At 36.1% G+C, this 21,894-nt stretch overlaps 1 protein-coding gene across 1 annotated transcript in view; it reads left to right on the forward strand.

Moving 5' to 3' along the window:
- The window catches only part of SEMA3E (semaphorin 3E), a 271,541-nt gene that overhangs the window by 128,570 nt on the left and 121,077 nt on the right, over positions 1-21,894 (forward strand). Inside the window, exon 2 of the mRNA XM_081531726.1 lies at positions 20,810-20,970. Coding sequence (XP_081387852.1) covers positions 20,810-20,970 — 161 coding nt within the window. The remainder of the gene's footprint in view (positions 1-20,809; positions 20,971-21,894) is intronic.

A 21,894-nucleotide genomic window follows, 5' to 3' on the forward strand; every position in this document is an offset into this window, starting at 1 on the left:
TCAAGAGTCTTCTCCAACACCACAGTTCATAAGCATCAATTCTTCAGTGCTCAGCTTTCTTTATAATCCAGCTCTCATAGCCATACATGACTACTGGAAAAACCATAGCTTGACTAGATGGACCTTTGTTGGCAAAGTAATGTCTCTGCTTTTTAATATGGTGTCTAGGTTGGTCATAACTTTTATTCCAAGGAGCAAACATCTTTTAATTTCATGACTTAAAATGAAAGCCATCTTTCAATCACCATCTGCAGTGATTTTGGAGCTCCCAAAAATGAAGTCTCTCAGTGTTTCCACTGTTTCCCCATCTATTTGCCATGAAGTGATGGGACTGGATGCCACGATCTTATTTTCTGAATATTGAGTTTTAAGCCAACTTTTTCACTCTTCTCTTTCACTTTCATCAAGAGGCTCTTTAGATCTTCTTTGCTTTCTGCCATAAGAGTGTCATCTATGTATCTGAGGTTATTGATATTTCTCCCGGCAATCATGATTCCAGCTTGTGCTTCATCCAGTCCAGCATTTCACATGATGCACTCTGCAATTAAGTTTAATAAGCAGGGTGACAATATGCAGCCTTGACGTACCCCTTTCCTGATTTGGAACCAGTCTGTTGTTCCATGTCCAGTTCTAACTGTTGCTTCTTGATCTGTACACAGATTTCTCAGGAGGCTGGTCAGGTGGTCTGGTATTCCCATCTCTTGAATTTTTCAACAATTTGTTGTGGTCCACACAGTCAAAGGCTTTGGCATAGTCAATAAAGTAGAAATAGATGTTTCTCTGGAATTCTCTTGTGTTTTGGATGATCAAGTGGATGTTGGCAATATGATATCTGGTTCCTTTGCCTTTTCTAAATCCAGCTTGAACATCTGGAAGTTCACAGTTCTCATACTGTTGAAGCCTGGCTTGGAGAATTTTGAGCATTACTTTGCTATCGTGTGCAATGAGTGCAATTGTGCCCAGGACTGCTGCACGCAGAGCCCCTGCCCCTGCGGCAGGCCACTGCTGACCCATACCTCTGCAGGACACACTCAAACACTGAAAGACATGTCTAGCTCAGTGTCTGTGGGGTCTTCTGGTGCACACAAGGTTTTGTTTGACCCCTCTGAGAGTGTCTGCTGGATATGGGGTTTTATTCTAAATGTGATTTCCTCCCTCCTACTGTCTTGCTGGGGCTTCTCCTTTGCCGTTGAATGTGGGGTATCCTTTTTTAATGGGATCTGACATTCTCCTGTTGATGGTTGTTCAGCAGTGAGTTGTAATTTTGGAGTTCTCACAGGAGAAGATGAGTGCACGTCCTTATACTCTGCCATCTTATAGTCTGTAATAGAATGTGTGGTAGTCTCGTTTTAATGTTGCTGTTAGAAAAGAGAGGGGGACTTTCCCCGTGACCCTAACTAACCTCCGTAGATGAATGGAGATCTCATGCGTTCTCTATCCTTAGCCCTTAGAAGCATCCATCTGCTGGTGGGCGGGGACTTGATCATCTCAGATCTTTTAAAAATGCTCATCTGCTGAGCAGAGAACTGCAGACATAAGTAACTGTGAGTGTGGCTTCAAACCCTTTTCCATGGAGAAGATGACATTAGAACTCTTTGACAGGTCTCCATATCTTGGTGTCCTAAAGTGCATGCTTTGTCTTTCACTGTAAAATAAATGCATTTGAGCCTAACCCAAAAAAGAGTTTACCTCTAATATTGATAAGCACTTCATAAAATGTCCCACCACATATTTGCAGCACTTGAGGTAGGCAGGACCTGAAGTCTTTTCTACTAGCTCAATTTCTTACCTCAGGGCCTTACAAACCTTACAGATGACAAGAGACACATAGAATTTATTAAGAAATCTGAGAGTTGAGAAACTGCTCAAGATCAAACCTGTAGACCTCAGTGCGGAAATTTATTTTTGTGTTTATTCCCCTTTTATTTGTGATAAATCTGAGTGAAGAAGCACCATCTTTTAACACTTTCTTCCAGCTCAAATATTCAGGGATAGGCGTTGTTCAAAATTCCCGATATCTTAAATATAATTATTTGAACATTATACAAAATAGATTCATTACTTGAGAGGTGTCTTATGGAGCAGATACAGGGCATACTGCTGCATGTCAGCTAATGGTGCCATGAAATATGTACAGACACACCTAGAAGCAGCCTCCTTTGCTTCAGTATCAGTGTATTAATACAGTGACGTGATATTCAAGTAAGGTTTTTTCTCACCCTTCTTGGTCTTGTCTATAATATCAAGCAGTGACTATTGACTTAGAAGTGGATAATGACTGGAAAAGTCTGGCAAGTTTGGCATCCTGGCAATTCTTTGTAACTAACCCCCAAGATTGTAAAACCTGTGATTATGTGCAAATGTTGTTCGCATCTTGTCTAATGGCTGATCTTCAGCAGAATCATTCTACAGCAGAGGTTCTCAGTCTTTACCTGGGAAGGTTTTTAAAACTACCAGTGCCATACCAAATACACAGCCCTCTCTTGGCAAGAGACCCAGGCATTAGACTTTTTAGAGCTTCCAGGGGATTTCAGGGTGCAACCAAGGTGGAGAACCACTGTCCTAGAAGAAACAGAAACAGAATCAAAATCAGCATGAAGAAAACCCCCTTCCCGCACTGAACCCTGGATTTACCATAAAAATAGTGTTTTTCTGTTAGTTTGATGGTTGCCAAAGTAAATTTTTGAACAAATTGCTTAGACTTTTGTGACACTGTTGAGACACACCCTCATGTGTCATGGAGTGTGTTTGATTGCCTCCAGACAGCTAGGGCCAAAGTGAACAATTTAGTTAGTTCTGCACTCCATGTATTGGCAATGTAGCAAAGCTGTGTGCCTGGACTGGAAACCTGGCCTGCTAATGTAACACTAAGAACACTGTATCGGTGTCAACCTCCACACTCCGGCTCCTCTCCACACACCCTAACTTTATATTATCCCTTTTTTCCACATGAAAGACACCTCTTCTCTAGGTTCATCCAATGGTGTATTTATGCTCGACTCAGTTCTAGTGTTCAGACAAAGCTAAATTACTAGTTGACAAAGGTTTAAGGTATAATCCCTCCCAGAGGTTCTACAATTTTAATAAGGTCTCCTGAAAGCTGGAAATATCAAAGTTGTAAAACTTTAATGACAGTAGTAACTGGGAGAGGATTAAATAATTGGACTCAAAGGGCCGTCTTCATTACCCCTTTTCAAATTATACCACATAGGCAGCTTTGCTTGTTAGATTAGCCCCTCCGGAAAACATTAAGCTTCTGTTCATAGTAAGTTCAAAGAACTCACTATTACCCATTCAAAAAACAATTTTTGGTCTGTTTGCTTCCAAATATGATGTCTTCTTGGTCATATAAGTAGGGTATCAATTATACTAGAAATTAATTAATTATTATTTTATTCAAGGTAATTTGCCACTGAAACTCTGTGCAATAATTGGTTGCCTTCAAAAATTTAATTTACTTCAGATAATTTATTATCAAAAAACACCTTATGAGATTCATATGTACTATGCTGTGTCATCAAATATTAAAGACAAGAATGAGGTAATTAAGGAATTTTAAATGTTGCAGTTGACATTACAGGACATTCTCTGATAAGAATCTTGTCTTTGCCAAAGAAAATTATGTTATCAATTAATCACTTAATTTTTATGCTCTTTAATGTCTTCACTATAACCATTTTAACTATTGGAGTGCATTGATAACTTAGATAGAGTATATATGTTTTTATTTCTTGTGTGGAAAATGAGAAGGCTCTCTTGAGGGCTGAAATTGATATGTTCTACAAAAGCAGGCTGGAACTTGATAGCTTTAAACACCTTATTAACATATCTGTTAATTTATGTTATTTTTAGCAGTATGAACTGTAACCAAAATGATCACTTCTTGATGTTATTTACATCACTTTTAATTACCTTCTTTCTTGTTCTCTTTCCCCTGTTGCAAAGTGAGTGGAAATGTTGATGGGAAAGCTTTTACACCTCCTGCTTGCCTCTGCTTGCCACCTCCCCACAACTACATTCACATCCTTTAATTGTTCCCTTTCTCTTTCATACACATGCACACAGCTCTGTTTTATGGTGACGAATCCTAGCAGTCACTAGCGACAAGCGTTCTGAAAAACCGCATCATCATTTTAAAAGCTGTCTGCCAATAAGGGAGTTAACACATTTGCTCCCTTCCAGTGGCAGAGGCTATCTCTGCCTCGTCATGATAAGAAAAGAAAATTGACCTCCTGTTCCCAATTTTATGTGAAATTTTTTTTCTGAGATAGGGGCTGTGACCTTGCCAGAAGGATCCAAATACATGTAAAATCATATTTGACTTGATGATGGATGGCCATTTACATGGGTGCAAGCATCTGTTCTGATACAGTTGAGGACCTGGGAACAGGGCAGCTACATGTTAATGCATTTCACTCTTGCCTCCAGCTGGCAGGAATGATATTTTCAGAAATTCAGTTGATTCTCAAAGGAAATGGTTCTATCATAAAATGTAGAAAAAGGAGCTAATCTTGAATTTCATGGCAGAACCTAAGTTTGTTTCTTTCAACTTGGTCTACTAATGAATTACTTGTCTAGAGTTAATTTTATAGTTTAACATTTCTCCAGTGAGTTCTATGAAAGACATCTTAATTTATCCCATAAAAATGTCTTCCAAGATTCCTATGCTTTTTCTTATTTATCATTCATACTCTTGTTCTCAGCATGTAGAGCAGTGTTTACATTTGCCAGGTTATTGGTTTCCTGAGTATTAAGATTTGGGCTTAAGTGATTGCATTGTAATTTATAAAGGTTTTGTCAAATCTTTCAGTTTTTCTGATTGTAGCATGACCTAATTCATGTTTTCTCAATAAGTGTGATATACCAGTATGAAACTCGAATGTATGTGATTTATTGCTTCCCCCTTATATTTAGAGCATATCAAAAATTATAGTAAACAGATCAATAGCAATACATTTCTTGTTTTTTTTTTTATCCATAGTAATACCTTTTTTGACACAAGAACTTAACAGATATGAAATTGTATCTTCACTATAAATTTTTTTCTTTCCATGCAGCTAGAAGTAATTCTACAGTTCTCATGATTTATCAGTTCACTTCAGTCACTCAGTCATGTCCGACTCTTTGTAACCCCATGGACTACAGCATGCCAGGCTTCCCTGTCCTTCACCAACGAAAAGCTAACAAAACTAAAAAATCCTAGAGGCATCCTATGGATACTTCTAATTTATGGTTTCCCCAACTGGAGACAGTATAGTTTGTGATGTGATATAGTTTGTGAAACTATAGGGAACCATAGTGATGATCCCATCCACCTCTCTCATTCCTGCAAATGGGGCACTTAATCCCTTATAAATGGTATATTCAGTGATAAAGTTGGGAACGAAACACAGATGTCTTATTTTTTCAAATAATTTTTCTTTTTCAGAACATTAGCTCCTCTAAATGATTGGAAGTTAAGAGGTATATTTTTTATTTGCTTCTGATCTCTGTGTTGTCTGACCCTCTGGGTCACATTGTTTTCTGTTTGTTGGTATCAGATTATGTGATGTAAACATGGCTGACATGAGAAAGCCTTTAGGATAAGTGAGACAAATTACAAGAAAAGGCTGAAAGGCTGAGGTATAGGTTGAAACATTGCTGACCTCCAGAGTTGTCTGTGACCATTATTATGGATAAGTGTTATTTGATAAATCCATGAAACATGGGGAACACCTGTAACATACTCCTCAGGGACTTACCTCGCTGACAACCTATGACTTACTTGAGGCTGTGAAGAAACTGTAATTATACAGACTCTTCTGTTATGGTCAAATACACAAAATAAGCAAAATAATGTTACTAAATCCAGAGATACTGACCCTCAAATGATGTGTGACTTTGGGAAGTTTTTAAGTTTCTGTGTGAGCTTCTGTTTCCTAATCTATAAAATGGAAAGGGTTATCCATCTGTTGCTGGAGTGATATGAATGGCAAATGAAGTTACACAAAGTGGATATTTCACTCAGTTCCTGGGACTCAAGAGCCTTTCTGTGAATGTGTGTTTCCCTTCCTTTCAACTTTCCAAAGAAATCACAGGTGGTCTCTTTAGTTACTGTTTGCCTTGTGACAGGTTATAAACAACAGTATTTTCTGGGAAGTGACTCAATGCTTATTGAAGCTTGCAAGGAAAGGAAAACAGAAGAGTTTGTTAGCAGCTTAGTCACTAAGGTGACATTTTGTGAAAGAAAGTCATCAGTAAATTGTACACATAGCATGCGTTTGTCTTTCCTCTTCACTTTCTTTTGAGTTAGCCACATCTGAAGAGAACCCACCTACCAAGGGGGGCTATTACCTATTAAGGAGCTTCCGGTTCACATGGCAGCAGCTACAATAATTGAGGGATGTAATTTAAGAGCAAATGACCTTTTAGTGGTTGTCTTGAATTTCCAAACCTATCAAATGATGGCCAACAACACACAGCCTCATTTCTATATCAGAAATACATCTACCAAGGATATTATTTTCTTGTCATAATGTGGATGAATAGATTGTTTCCATTTAATTCATGCAATATCAAAAAAGTATAAAGTTGCCTTTCATTCTGCCCAGATTTGAAATTCAGTTATTATTCTGTCCGTATTGAAATTATAAGGAAAATGTGATGTTAACAGAGAAAGTATCCAAATTACACAGTAGTCACTACTTTATGGTAATAAGTCAGTCTGGAAATGACATGTTTTTAAAGGTGCAAATGTTCAATGTGTCAGATTATCAGATTCCAAGCTCTTCAGACATCTGGAAGTCATTTTTTTCTTAGAAGGAATGTTTTATGGGATTAAATTATATGGGTTGAGAGAAGACTTTATTTTTATAAAGATGAGACCAAAGATCTTTATTAGAGGTCAAAAGAGGAGAATGCAGAGGGTATTTAGCTGTGATGCTTTAACACCATGTCAAATCACACACCTGTCTAAAACTTGACAACTCTGTTCTTATAAAAACAAGTACCAAATTAAATACTGAAAATCTCATAAACATCCAGTATTTAAGAGTAGTAGCAAAAATGTTGAAAAAATGTTTGCCTGCTATTCTGCTACTTAAAAGTGAAGTTTCAGGGGTGAAATAGAGATAGTTGAGTTTAACATATTTTAGATTGAGCTTATAAATAAATGGGTGATAAAGAAATAAAGCACATTTTCCAAGGAAATATTCTCTTGCAAGTGGAGATGGATGTGGATTGAAAAAAGGAATAGAAAGCTATCCCAAACTATTCTTGATAGGAAAACAAGATTTTAACTTAAAATACAGAGTAGCTGTTTACACTGATCATAGTAATCATGTACTTAGAAAATTTCCTATTTCACTTTAAGCCTATATAAAAAGCCTAGAGAGTACATATGTCCACTTGATAGAATGTAATTAAGAAAAGCCTATTTCTATAGGCAAAATTACCATTCATACCCTTTGCCAATAATTTATCAACATCAAAAGAAAGGAGAAAGAAACCCATATATATCGACCATCCATTAGGTTCTAGGAGTCGTTTGATTCTTATAGCAATGCTCCTAATTTGTTGTTATCCCCAATTCATCCTTGAGGAAGTTGAGATTCAGAGAAGTTCATTCATTTCACATACCTTTACCGAGTGTCTAGTAAACAAATGGTTAGCACTGGCCTTGACTCTAGGGCTATCACAGTGACCAAGATGGAAAATGTCACTCCTCATATGGAACTTCCTGTCAGAGGAGGGAGAAAATACACAAGTTAAGAAAAATTCAAAACCAAGTAGCATGTATGCAATATTAAAATAGTAAGAGGGAGTGATGCAGCTGGGGTTGTCAAGGTGGGAACTCCAGATTCCTTAGTCTGGGAAGACTTCACAGAGATAAGATCCAACTGGCAGGAAGAGCCACAATGTGGAGGTCAGAGGGAGGCATGGAGCAGGTGGAAAGAAGAATCAAGGCAAGGCTCTAAAGCCTGGGCCCTGGAGCTTGGTGAGCAAGGCAAAAAGTGTAGCAGTATCAGGGGTAGTATTGCAATATTGGCAACCATACATCATGCCACAGTTGGAGTATGGATTTAACCTAAGGACGTTAAGAATTAATTGGAGGGTTTTATGTGGGGAAAGGAACATCATGACCCACTTAATATTTTTAAAGGAATAGTCACTCTGGCTACTGTGAGATAAACCAATTGGCTGGTAAGAAAGAGTGGAAGCAGTTAGGAAGCCCTTTCGTTGGCCCAGTTGGGTAGTTACAGTGGAGATGTTGACAGATGTTGAGGCATTCAGGGGAAGGAGAATCAGGAGAAACCCTACATTTTTGGCAAGATACAAAGAAGAGCTTACTGAGAGTGAAAGTCTGAGAGATGAGTTAGTTTATAGTTGAAAATCAAAAGTTTATTCTTCACTTGCTCAATTGGAGAAGCTTGTTTGTTAGACTCTAGGAGAAAATAGCACATAGGCACTTGACTAAACAAGTATGAATTTGGAGGTCAGTATAGGGAATAAGAAATTGAGCATCATATTACTTTGAAGAATTTTAGGTATCCAATACTTGAACCAATATATGATGAAGTAAAAATACAATTCTGATTTTAGCTAATTTACTGCTTTGTTGTTATATGATGGATTATTTATGAGAGAAAACATTATAGACCAAATATCAATAAACTTGTTGTTATAGAAAGATGGGATGACCCAGAGGGATGGGATGGGGAGGGAGGTGGGGGGGGTTCAGGATGGGGAACACATGTAAACCCATGGCTGATTCATGTCAATGTATGGCAAAAACCACTACAATAATGTAAAGTAATTAGCCCCCAACTAAAATAAATAAACTTATTAAAAAAAAAAAAATAAAGACTAGGAGGTGCTGTCTAAAAAAAAAAAAAGAGAAAGATACAGAACTTCAACAAAACATAAGATAAAAATTGAGAGGTGGGGAAAATGGATGAACGTGTTCAAAAGGTACAGTCTTCCAGTTATAAGTAAATAGGTCGTGGGGATGTAATGCGTGGCATGGTGTACTGTATCATGTTTCTGCAAGTTGCTTAGAGAGTAGGTCTTAAAAATTCTCACCACAAGAAAAAATAACTATGTAATATGATGGATTAACTAAACTGATCATGGTAATCATTTTGCTATATATATATAAAATCATTATGCTGCATACTTTAACAGTGTTACATCTCACTTTTATCTCAATAATATTGGGGGGGAAAGCCTATAAATGTTTATGCTATGTACTGGCATGTTATATTGGGCTTCCCTGATAGCTCAGCTGGTAAAGAATCCACCTGCAATGCAGGAGACCGTGGTTCGATTCCTGGAGAAGGGATGGTCTCCCCACTTCAGTACTCTTCGTCTTACCTGGTAGCTCAGACAGTAAAGAATCCACCTGCAATGTGGGAGACTTGGGTTTGATCCCTGTGTTGGGAAGATCCCCTAGAGGAGGGCATGGGAACCTACTCAGGTATTCTTGCCTGGAGAATGCCCAAGGACAGAGGAGGCTAGGAAGTTACAGTATATGGGGGCACAGAGAGTCAGACATGACTGAGGGATGCAGCATAGAACAGCACAGCATGTTATGTTACTCTAACACTAAAATGATCCATTGCAATATGAAAAATATGCATGATAGACATATTCAGCTTCTTAGTGTGACTTAAATTCACTTAAACATATATATTATAAGCAGTATATTAGCTTTATAGCATAGAATATTTTTGAATTAAGATAATATTAAACTATATTTAGAATTTAATAGCTATTTACAATTGTGTATACCTTAGCCAACTTTGAAAATCAGAAGTGTCTTACAAATTGCATTTTTTGGTGTGGTATAGACAGAACAGTGGAAGTCAGGATTGTTAAGTGTGTTAGAGGAAATGAATTGTGAAGTAATATTGCTCATTTGTTTTAAACCTAATTCTAAAACAAAATATAATGTAAATATATAGAGCAGTTGATTTATTATTCAAGTTTTAAATATTAAATGATAACCAATCCATGCTGAAATGACATGATCCAGAAAAAGTGGCTTTTCAGATATTACTATAAAATGAACACTATTTATACATGTCTAACATTTAGAAATAAGTAACAAATAAATGAAAACAAAGCTTTATTGCCACAGATAATTTCATAGATTGTATGAAAATAATCTGAAAGGAAGATGCTCACTTGATGATCAAACCTAGAGCACACTATTATAATACTAGGAGCACTTTGTTGGACTTCTAGAAATGTTTCCTTTCACTGCTTCCTCTCGATAAGTTTTAAATCACTAACAGTATAGAAAAACAACATTACAGTATTTCACACATATTCTTGGTTTCATTAACTTTTGCTTTGATTGAACACTTAAAACATAGTGGAAGTGTGAAGGGGATTGAAGTCTGAAGAGGCCAAATGGAAAACATGACCCTGAAGCCAGGGAGAATGGATGAGAAAAAATCTGGATCAACTGTAGTGTCTTTAGGGAGGACAGTTTCACAAAGGCCTCTGGTTATAGGCCCACTGTCACCTCCCAACAGTGGCACCTCCACGGTGGGCGAGGCTCCACACTTCTGCCCCACATGGCTCCCAGCTGAACAGCTCTGCCTAGGAGTTTGTTGACTCCCAGTTCAGCCTCTGGGAGACTGAGCATGTTCCCTGATTCATAACATTTTTTTTTTTTTTGGTGAATTGTTAATGCCCAACTGGCTCAAAACACTAATAAATTAAGAATTAGGTTTATTTACTAAAGCAAAAATTTAACACATTAAAAATATCTAACATGGTTGAAGCATACATTTCTACATTGAAGAGCCAAGCCTCCTTCATCTTTCAACCATGATGTCACAAAATATAAAACTTAACAGTTTTAACATTTCTTAAATTCATATGTTGACTAAAAAACTTAAGCTTGTGGAAAAATAGGCAATGGACATAAAAATGACAAAAAGTGAAAGTATTCTAAAATATATGAAAGATGCTTAACTTCACCCATAGAAAAATGTAAATTTAATTAGTATTTCCACAATCAGATCTGCAAATATCCTAAATTTTAATAACATATAATGACATACTGTTCTCTAGGTAATGGGGAATAGTCATTCTCACTTACAGTGGTAGAATATTAACCTATAATTCCCATGGAGGCACATTGGCAGTATCTGTAAAAACAAAACAACTCCGCTTCTAAAAATATTTCTTATAAATATATTTTCATGCGTGTGAATTGCCATATATTCATATATATACATTGTAGTGCTATTTTTCAAACCATTTTTAAAAATTAAGGTATAGTTAATTTACAATGTTGTGTTAGTTCCAGATGTACAGCAAAGTGATTCAGTTATATATACATATGTTCTTTTACGTATTCTTTCTATTATACGTTTTTATGAGATACTGAGAATAGTTCCCTGGGCTATACAGTATGTCCCTATTGTTTATTTTAAATGTAGTAGTTTGTATCTATTAATCCTGAATTCCTAATTTATCCCTCCTACCTTTATAGTTTTCCTGGTTCTGAACTCTAAAAAGTATTTTCTAAAAAAAAAAGTGAACAGGCCTGATTTTATCTAGTATGTTAGCATGAAAAAACTTACCTCTGAAATTAATTAATAGAAATAGAATGAAGAATGCCAAAATCTGATTTGTGTTATATAGATTACACTGATTTCTAATATCCTTCTGACATCCCAGATATAGTACATAATGCAGAGCATTTCAGTACATACTGAATGTTGCATCAAAATGAATTACAATCTGTTATCCCAATCCTAATTACTTTAAATTGAGAAAAAGAAAAATTTTTACCGTATTGTGTAAAATTTGATGCCTAGCTTTCTTTTATTTAATCTTGTAGGCCTCTACCTCTACAGTACATCTTGCTTTGTTACTATCATTCTCACATGCTTATTAAAAAATAATTCTTCAAACCTCCTTTTATTCAAGTTTTGCCCCCTGCTGACAATTAAGCACATCAAAACCAATTGGTATTTTAAAAATAAATCCAGTCATACAATTGTTTTTAAAACCCCTGAAGGCCTTTCCATTACATTTAGAATACCATATCCTAGTTACAAGGCCCCAAAGGAATGCTGAATGAAGGACACACTGCTCGCAGTTCAGGGTCCCTTTGCCCTATAGGCTCGGCTTCAGAAGCTGTTCACATAGCACTTGCTCCTTTGACCTCCAATGAAATAAACTGTAATTCAACATTTAGGAGACAATCACAATTGTTAAATCATTGACTTTCAGAAGGTAGCACTTTGTATTGTATGATTTTTTTCGATTTGGTGATTTAAATATGAGTACTCACACACATGTACAGTATATGCATGGACGATGATTCTGTGTAACCTTGTCCACTGGTGATCTTGTGTTCATGGAGGAGTTCAGAGATCTCATGTGTAATACTAAATAATGATAAGTTATATAATATAGGAACATAAAGAATCTTAAAATTCTGACACTATTTTTTTCTTGATTGAGGAAATATAAGGCTACTAAATGCCTAGGCCATTCATGTGTACTTTTGAACTCTTTTTACTTTTGTTGGAAGCAGTGTATGATTAAAAGTTGGAATACCACAGTGCCTGTTTTGGACCTTTGACTTGTTAGAAAGATAGAAATCTAAAAGTTCAGAGGGTAGGTGAAAGGATGACCACAGTCCATTGCTGGAAGACCAATTAGTAAGCCCTGATTACACTTTAAAAAAGTTAATTGCTTATTTCTTTACAACTCTGTTTCAACATTATTATAAGCTATTAGTGAGCATTGATCAGATCTGTCAAAAGCATCAATGCATGTTGTAAGGACATTTCCTTTGGACTTGTTAAAAAGTTGAAGAAATTTCTAACCGTTATTTATACATTTCATTTCCTTTAACAATGCTTACTTTGTGATTCAGTATTTTATTGTTGAATTAGCTTTAAGGCATTGAATAAAAGAATTGATTTGGAAAATAAGGAAAAATTTTTAAGTCCTGGATCTCAAAAGTTACTGCTTTGCAGGTGACAGTGGTAGGAGTGTGCATTGAAGAAGAAAACGCCCATCCCTTGGAAATCTATTTTTTTGTTGAAAACTGAAAAATATATCCTCTCTCCTATCCCATCTTACACATGGACATGCGGAATTTAAATATATTTTGACAAAGTGAAGAGAACTGTCTCTATAATATATTGAGGTCAGTGAGTTTTAAAACTGTTTCCCTTGCAGTTTTAAAAGAAGGACCATGAGAGGAAATGACTAAATCCTCTGCGTATATCTTCATTGACAGCTGATAATTAGCAGGCAGCCTGGCAATAATAATTAGTTCCCTCTTGAGATAATTTCCGGATGAACCCTGAGTTGCCGCATCTCAGTTGTCTTGTTTCTTTGTCCACTGCCTCTCCCAAGTAATTCGTGTTATTTTTAGAGTAGGAAGAGCCAAGATGAGCTCCTTCCTTTTACCCGAGTCAGCACTGTCCATTATTTGCGCTGTGTTTTCTGGAGATTACCTGAGATTAGAGTTTCTTTTGTCCTCCTCTTCCTGTATATTTTCTGATTCTTTCATCTAAGCAGCTTGCAGCAGTGCAGAGGGATAAAGAAGTTAGCCATTGCTTGGTAAATACTCCGCGTCTGTGGACTATAATTTGGTGCTAAGACCCTATTATGACTTAAAATGCTGGCTCTTAAACTAAAAGGAGAAAATATTCTTAAAGAAGGAGGAAAGCTTCCTGCTTAAGGTTTTTGTTTTGTTTGCCTAAGTGTATACCAAAAAAAATATTTAATTCATTTGAAAACTATAGCAAGTTAAGTACAAAGATTTCAGGTTTTTAAAGTAAGACATATAAAATTGAGGATGTCACCAATTCATAAAGCAACATGAAAAATTCAATAGTTATTTGAGATAGTTTTTTCAAATTTATTTATTTATCTATTTTTTACTTTACAATATTGTATTAGTTTTGCCATACATTGACATGAATCTGCCATGGGTGTACATGTGTTCCCCTTCCAGAACCCCCCTCCCACCTCCCTCCCCATCCCATCCCTCTGGGTAATCCCGGTGCACCAGCCCTGAGCACCCTGTATCATGCATCAAACCTGGACTGGTGATTTGTTTCACATATGATAATATACATGCTTCAATGCCATTCTATTTGAGACAGTTTTTAAAAACAAATGAAAGGTAATTAAAATTAAACTTGATATTAACCTGAGTTTTCTTGTTGTAAATGCTGTTGAATTATTTGAATTATGTCAATTTTAACAACTGAATATTGGGAAACCTTCCATTTTATTTTATTATGAATAGGAAGCTCTGCAAAAAAATGTATTCAAGTTCAGAAATATTATAATCCCTTAATAGACTAGACTTCTCTGTGTTGTTATTGTTCAGTCCTAAATTGTGTCTGACTCTTTGCAACCCCGTGAACTGCAGCATGTCAGGGTTTCCTTTCCTTCACTATCTCCCAGAGTTTGCCCAAACTCATGTCCATTGCGTCAGCGATGCCATCCAACCATCTCATCCTCTGTCGCCACCTTTTCCTCTTGCCCTCAGTCTTTCTCAGCATCAGGTTCTTTTCCAGTGAGTGGACTCTTCACATCAAAAGAGGTCAAAATATTGGAGCTTCAGCTTTAGCATCAGTCCTTCCAGTGAATATTCAGGTTTATTTCCTTGAGAATTGACTGATCTTCTTGCTGTCCAAGGGACTCTCAAGAATCTTCTCCAGCATCATAGTTTGAAAGCATCAATTGTTTGGGGCTCAGCCTTCTTATGGTCCAACTTTCACATCCATACATGACTACTGGAAAAACCATAATTTTGACCATATGGACCTTTGTCAGCAAAGTGATGTCTCTGCTTTTTAATATGCTGTCTAGGTTTATCATAGCTTTTCTTTCAAGAAGCAAGAGCCTTAATTTTATGGCTACAGTCACTGTCCACAGTGATTTTGGAGCTCAAGAAAATAAAGTCTGTCACTGTTTTCATTTTTTCCTCCTCTGTTTGCCATGAAGTGATGAGACCAGATGCCATCATCTTATTTATTTATTACTTTAATTTTTGAATGTTGTATTTTAAGCCAGACTTTCCCCTCTCCTCTTTCACCTTCATCAAGAGGCTCTTTAGTTCCTCTTCACTTTCTGCCATTAGCGTGGTATGATCTACATATCTGAGGTTGTTGATGTTTCTTGTGGCAACCTTGATTCCAGCTTGTGAGTCATCTAGCCCGGCATTTTGCATGATGTACTCTGCATGTAAGTTAAATAAGCAGGGTGACAATATACAGCCTTGATATACTGCTTTTCCAACTTTGAACCATTCCATTGTTCCATGTCCAGTTCTAACTATTTCTTCTTGTCCTGCATACAGGTTTCTCAGGAGACAGGTAACGTAGTCTGGTATTCCCATCTCCTTAAGAATTTTCTACAGTTTGTGCTTAGCTCCTTCCATAGGAAGTTTTAGATGTAATGGATGATGGAGTTTATAAGGAACAAACTTTTAACAAATCAAACCGTCTTGATGGTGTTTGTCTTTGGGGACCAGAACTGGGGAAGACTAAGCTGTGTGCTGCACAGTGGTGATAGACAACCCATCTACCATGGATAATTAATAGCAAAGCTCTCCAGTCACCTTTCCTTATTTAAATTTTGGCACCAGCAATGACCAAATAACCTTAGCTGTGTGCTGTGCTGTGCTTAGTTGCTCAGTCCTGTCTGACTCTTTGTGACCTCATGGATTGTAGCCCACCAGGCTCCTCTGTCCATGGGATTCTCCAAGCAAGAATGCTAGTGGGTTGCCATGCCCTCCTCCAGTTATCTGTGTACTCAATCTCTTTAAAACCTCTCTTTTTGCATTTGGGAAACAGGAATAGTTGTAGGTCCTACCTCTTATAAGTAAGTGCCACATGATTAAGTGAGATGTTTAGCCAAATATCTAGACAACTGTGATCCAGTCGAATTGAGACATAAAATTAATCATCACATCAGGCAGTGCTCTTAAGCAACTGATATAATTTTTCTCTTATATTTTAGTGACTTTGGATTTTTTTAGAAGCCTGGGGTCAGTTTTGATATTCACTTTAACATTGTGTTCGATATTAGAGAATGACTTATACTTAATAAAATTTATTCCAGACCTCTCATTTTGTTTTTTATTTCCCAATTTTTTAATACCCCTAAATATATATTTATTTGTTCAATTGAATATTTGCATGAGTCATCTCAGATCCTTTTTGGAAAGAAGCAAGTAAAATAATCAAATAAAAGTAGAAAATTAGAGTTAGTGTTAAAGCATAAATATGTACAACCTTTAAAAATGTTTATGTTATAGAATTCCTCTGTGTCCATTATTCCAAATATACATCTGAAACACAAATATTTACACATAGTGGATACTTTTGGCCTTCCTTGACTTAGAGCTCAAGATGTTGGAGAGTCCCAGACAGGAAGGAGGATTTGGGTCTCAAAGTGAATTAAGGGTCACAATTGGGACTTATCTCTGTGGAAGTGGACAATAAAAATATAAACCATTGAATTGATAAGTTTTGGTTAGTACCTTGATTCTGAAATTTCTGTTGATAAGCCTGAACTTGTTAGGAATCAGTCATCAGCGCTATTCTGTTGTACCGGTCAAAGTAGAGAGTTACAGAAGCATTGAATGCCCACCCCTCATATAGGGAACATGTTCAAAGAAAACTACAGTCTATTAGATCTTATTTAAAAAAAAAAAAAATAACTTCAGAACTATCCCAGGAAGTGTCTTTATAAGTGAAATGAAATTTCTTAACTTACTGCCTAAGGCATGTACATCATATTCAGTTTTATGTATCCAGGCATATCTTGACAGCAGTTTTTTCTGAGGCAATATGAATGAATCAAAATAAATTAGATCCAAAATTCCTGATAACCTAAAAGTATTTCCTGACCCTATAATATTTTAAATATATGAAAAGTCATAAATTAATGTTTTAACTACTTCCCTTTAGGCAAGTTTAAATATGGGTCATCAGCTATTTAGAATTTTTCATTGATCACTCCATTTTTGAAGATGTCAAAAATATAGATTCAGCACTATACTTTGAAAGACTAAAAATATCTGTCTTTGGATTTGCATATTTTTAACAATGTTTTATCACCTCCATTTTACAAATGCAATTTAGGCAAAGAATTAATAATTTTGAGGACAGAAGGGTGATTAACATATGAGGAAACCAGTCTAAAGAGGTTAAGTGGTTATTCAAGGTACTCAGGTAATTAATGGCAAAGCCAAGACCAGAACCTGGCTCCTCAGCTTCTCAGCCTACAGGACTTTCATAATAGCATATACATCTGTTGTACTTTAATTCTCTCTCTCTCTTTTTTTTTTTTTGGTGATTTTTTTTTTTCATTGTAATAGTGTATATCTGTAGGATAGTTCTCTCTTTCCCATTTATTCTCTGAGCACCTGAGTTTCCTCATAAGTCACTTAAAGGACGATAGTAATTCACACTGTTACACTGTGGTTCTTTACTGTGGTGGAAAAAATCGATAAATATAAAGGTCATGAGCAAGGAACTTGTGAAAAATTTGCAGTTGTTGGAATTTTTCCCTTTGCATTTCCCAAACTATACCTCAACAGAAACATAAGTTCATCTTTGTTATCTCATGGGATAGACTTGGTCCTATAGATGGAGGATGGGTCAGAATAAAATCTGATATATTAAAAGAAAATTAGACTGGTGGATCATTAGTTCCGTTCAGTTCAGTTGCTCAGTTGTGTCCGACTCTTTGCTACCCCATGGGCTGCAGCACGCCAAACTTCTCTGTCCATCACCAACTCCTGGAGCTTTCTCAAACTCATTTCCATTGAGTCGGTGATGAAATCAGTATTCACTATTAGATATCACAATTGTATGTCACTATTGGATCAGTAGTTATTCTCTTATTATTGATAAAAAAAAATAGGAACTACCACCTTTATGCTATAAAAATTAGAGTAAGCATAATAAGCACTGCGGAAGTTGGCAAGTCATAAAAGCAAGTAGAAGTTTTGGTGTCTATATCTCTAGGTGTATATGGAGGTAATGAGGCTCTAATGACTTCACTGGGAAAAAGCAAGGTCATTCCATCCCTACTGGAATTCACTTATGGAGGGCCTCCTTTACTGGTGAGGCTGCTTCTCTTTCCAATTCATACTTTTAAAAATTTGCAGTGAGTACTCAACTGTGGCAACACTTTGGGGTAGGTTCCTCGTGTTTGTTTCCTTTCATGACCTTCTCTCATTTTCCAGCCAACTTAGTCTCCTAAACTCTGTACCTTACTGTTCTTGATAAGTCTGTAGTTTAGAGATCTGTTAATTCTACTTAGCATATAATCATTCTTTGATCAGTTAAATATGTTCAGATAATGATTTCACCATGCTTAACACTTGAAGAATTTTAGAAATATATCAGAATAACTGGGGAGCTTTTTCTGCAAAATAGTTTGCTGATCAGACCTGATGTAAAACCTTAAGTGATTACATATAACGACAAGGTATAATGGCAGTAGAGAACTTTGATTTATATTTTTGTTATGGTATTGAATTCCTAAAAACTGCATCTCTTCTGTGAATGCCTAGTAAGAAAGGAAAATAATGTGATTCTACCTTGACAAAATTACTAAGTAGGAAAAATTTGTCTTCCAGGATTCAAGAACCCCTAACTCTCTCAAAGTCCTATTTTCATCCTCCCTAAATAAAGCACCTTATTATTTCCATCTCTCCCTCAAAAGTTTAAGTTCTTTATTTAGATGAATCATTTGATAAAATGATTCAATATTACAAGTTTTACCTTTGTAAATGATACTTTGATGCTAGCAATATTGCTTGTTTTAAGCTTAAAGATTTAAAGTTAGCCCTATCCCATGAAATGTTGGGCATCAACAGTTTCAGAGCAGAGAAATAGAAGTTAATACAGTCTTAATAGAGGGGAAAAGATACTTCATTTCTCTTTTCTCAGAAATAGTGTAAGAGTGGACAAAATGCTGTAGATCTGTCATATTTCATATTGCTATCTGGATTTGAGAGTTTTGGTTACCAGTATTTAACCTTCTTTGACAGGTACATTAGGAACGGATTTTTGGGAAATGAAGTTATCTGTTAACTTGTCGATATTTCCAAGGAGCCTCCTTGGGAGTTTTCAGCCTGCAGGGTTTTCCACACTGGAGTCATATTCTTCCTCATCCTCAAAGTCTCTCATATATCATTCACCAACCATAAGTAATGAACCACCATATGCAGTGAAATAGCTTCAACAAACAAATGATACCACAGGTCTGCCAGATACTGACTTTCTGAAGTAAGTTCAGTTCAGTCGCTCAGTCGTGTCCGACTCTTTGCGACCCCATGAACCACAACACAATAGGCCTCCCTGTTCATCACCAACTCCCGGAGTCCACACAAACTCATGTCCATTGAGTCGGTGATGCCATCCAACTGTCTCATCCTCTGTCGTCCCCTTCTCCTCCTGCCCTCAATCTTTCCTAGCATCAGGGTCTTTTCAAATGAGTCAGCCCTTTGCATCAGGTGGCCAAAGGATTCGAGTTTCGCGGCTTCAACATTGGTCCTTCCAATGAACACCCAGGACTGATCTCCTTTAGGATGGACTGGTTGGATCTCCTTGCAGTCCAAGGGACTCTCAAGAGTCTTCTCCAACACCACAATTCAAGAGCATCAATTCTTCGGCACTCAGCTTTCTTTATAGGCCAACTCTCACATCCATACATGACCACTGGAAAAACCATAGTCTTGACTAGATGGACCTTTGTTGGCAAAGTAATGTCTCTGCTTCATCTGCAGTGATTTTGGAGCCCAAAAACATAAAAGTCAGCCACTATTTCCACTGTTTCCCCATCTCTTTGCCATGAAGTGATGGGATTTGGTGCCATGATCTTAGTTTTCTGAATGTTGAGCTTTAAGCCAACTTTTCCACTCTCCTCTTTCACTTTCATCAAGAGACTCTTTAGTTTGTCTGAAGTAAGGGTGAATGCATAAACAGTAGCCTAAATCACAGTGGTAGACAGTAGATCCCTGTCATTTTTAACAGCTATTCCCACTGTAGTGAATACTACCATGTTTTACTTCATTACATTCACAGCCTGATAGTTCCAGACTTGGGTGATTTGATTTTGGACATGACTTTCAAAACCAGTTTCAAGTGGAAACATTTTTTCTGAATTGGTGTTCATCTGGAATTAAATGGACTTGTTTTGGGGATATTTATTTTAGAACTGGGATTTTTATTATACACAGAGAAGTGAATATAAAAGTCATAGTGTGATGACTTTCCTGTGTAGTGCTTTACATTAAAGTTTGTGAAAAAATAATTCTGTATTTAAAAGCATAGGCTATTTACTTTACATATTTAAGTTGTGTCAAAGTTTTTCTATTCATAAACTTAAAAAAGATTTTTAATTTGTGTACATTGTAACTTATTTCCATTATACTTATTTTTAAATGCTAAACAATTTTTTTCATTTTTAAAATTATAGTTGAACTATAATGTTGCATGAGTTTGTTTACAACATATTGATTTGACATCAAGTCATATCAAGAAATGACTATCCCAATAAGTTTAGTTAATATCCATCCCTTTACATGGTTAGAATATCTACTATTTTAACAACTTTCAAACACACAACCAAGTACTGACAATGTATTATATATTTTTAATCTTTCTGAACAGTAAATTTTAGAGTTTGTATTTATGATAAAATGAATGAATGTTAACTGCACAGTATTAATACTTGTGAAAATAGAGCCATGAAAAAAGTGTTATAAAGGTATCTGTATTTTCTCTGTGTTTAGGGTACATTTTGTTTTGCATTTCAGAGCTCTTGGATCTAAACAGAACATCAGTCTTTCAAGGCCGTTTTGGATTTCTTGATCTCCAGACAATGCTACTGGATGAATATCAAGAGAGACTCTTCGTGGGAGGCAAGGATCTTGTATATTCCCTCAGCTTAGAACACATCAGCAGTGGCTCTAGAGAGGTATGAAAGAGTAAACTATATTTCAGGAGAGAAAGAAAAGGAGTAAGGGAGAAATCTTCTTGAATGAGTGTTACTTGAATTAGATTTTTCATTGTCTTGACCATGTGGACATTCTGAGTGATAATATTATTGAAAGAAATAAAATATACATTAAAAATAAAATCATTTTGAGAAGATTTATAAATAATGCAGAATGAACTTTTCTAGCACACCACTGATCCCCAAATCCCCAGAATACTTCTGATTGATGCATTGAAACTTTCTCTTGCCCAGTGGCCCTTGTACCACACCCACTCTCCTGACACCTAGGTTTGCATATTCTGATTTAAAGTCCCTTTGGGCTTTATTACTCCAAAAATCCCAGCCTGAAGAAATATGGATGTGTGAACTCAGTGTAGCTGACTCATGTATTTCTGTTGGTAAGATCACTAATTCAGATGGATGCTCTTTAAACCTAAAGGATTAAAATATATTACAATAGGCAAGCACTCAACTTTTTTGAGAAAGGTTAACTATAAGAAGAAAAATGGTTCTTACAGTCTGTGCTTGTAGAGTTGAATTAATATGTGTCCAGAACTATACCAACCTTACATAAAACATTCAGAAATATGTAGACTATAGCATTTTTTGGCATAAATGTATATATTACATAATACATTTTCTTTATAATTTACTTGAATATTTTTATGTTTGCCAAAATGAACAATGTCCATATTTTTTAAAGTCATTTTAAAAAATCTTCATAAAAAGCAGAACACCTTTATCCCATCCAATTCCTAATCTCTAGAGGAAATCATTTAAAACTCTTTTTTTTTCTGGTTCTTACCTCCATATGTCTAAATGACATTTGTGTACTGTTCTTTCTTGATATCATTAGTTTTAGACAATATCTGTTGACTTTCTGTAAAGGAAGATGAGGATTTT

The sequence above is a fragment of the Giraffa tippelskirchi genome, chromosome 10 (assembly GCF_054371585.1).
Source record: "Giraffa tippelskirchi isolate mGirTip1 chromosome 10, T2T-mGirTip1v1.2.pri, whole genome shotgun sequence".
Taxonomy (NCBI): domain Eukaryota; kingdom Metazoa; phylum Chordata; class Mammalia; order Artiodactyla; family Giraffidae; genus Giraffa; species Giraffa tippelskirchi.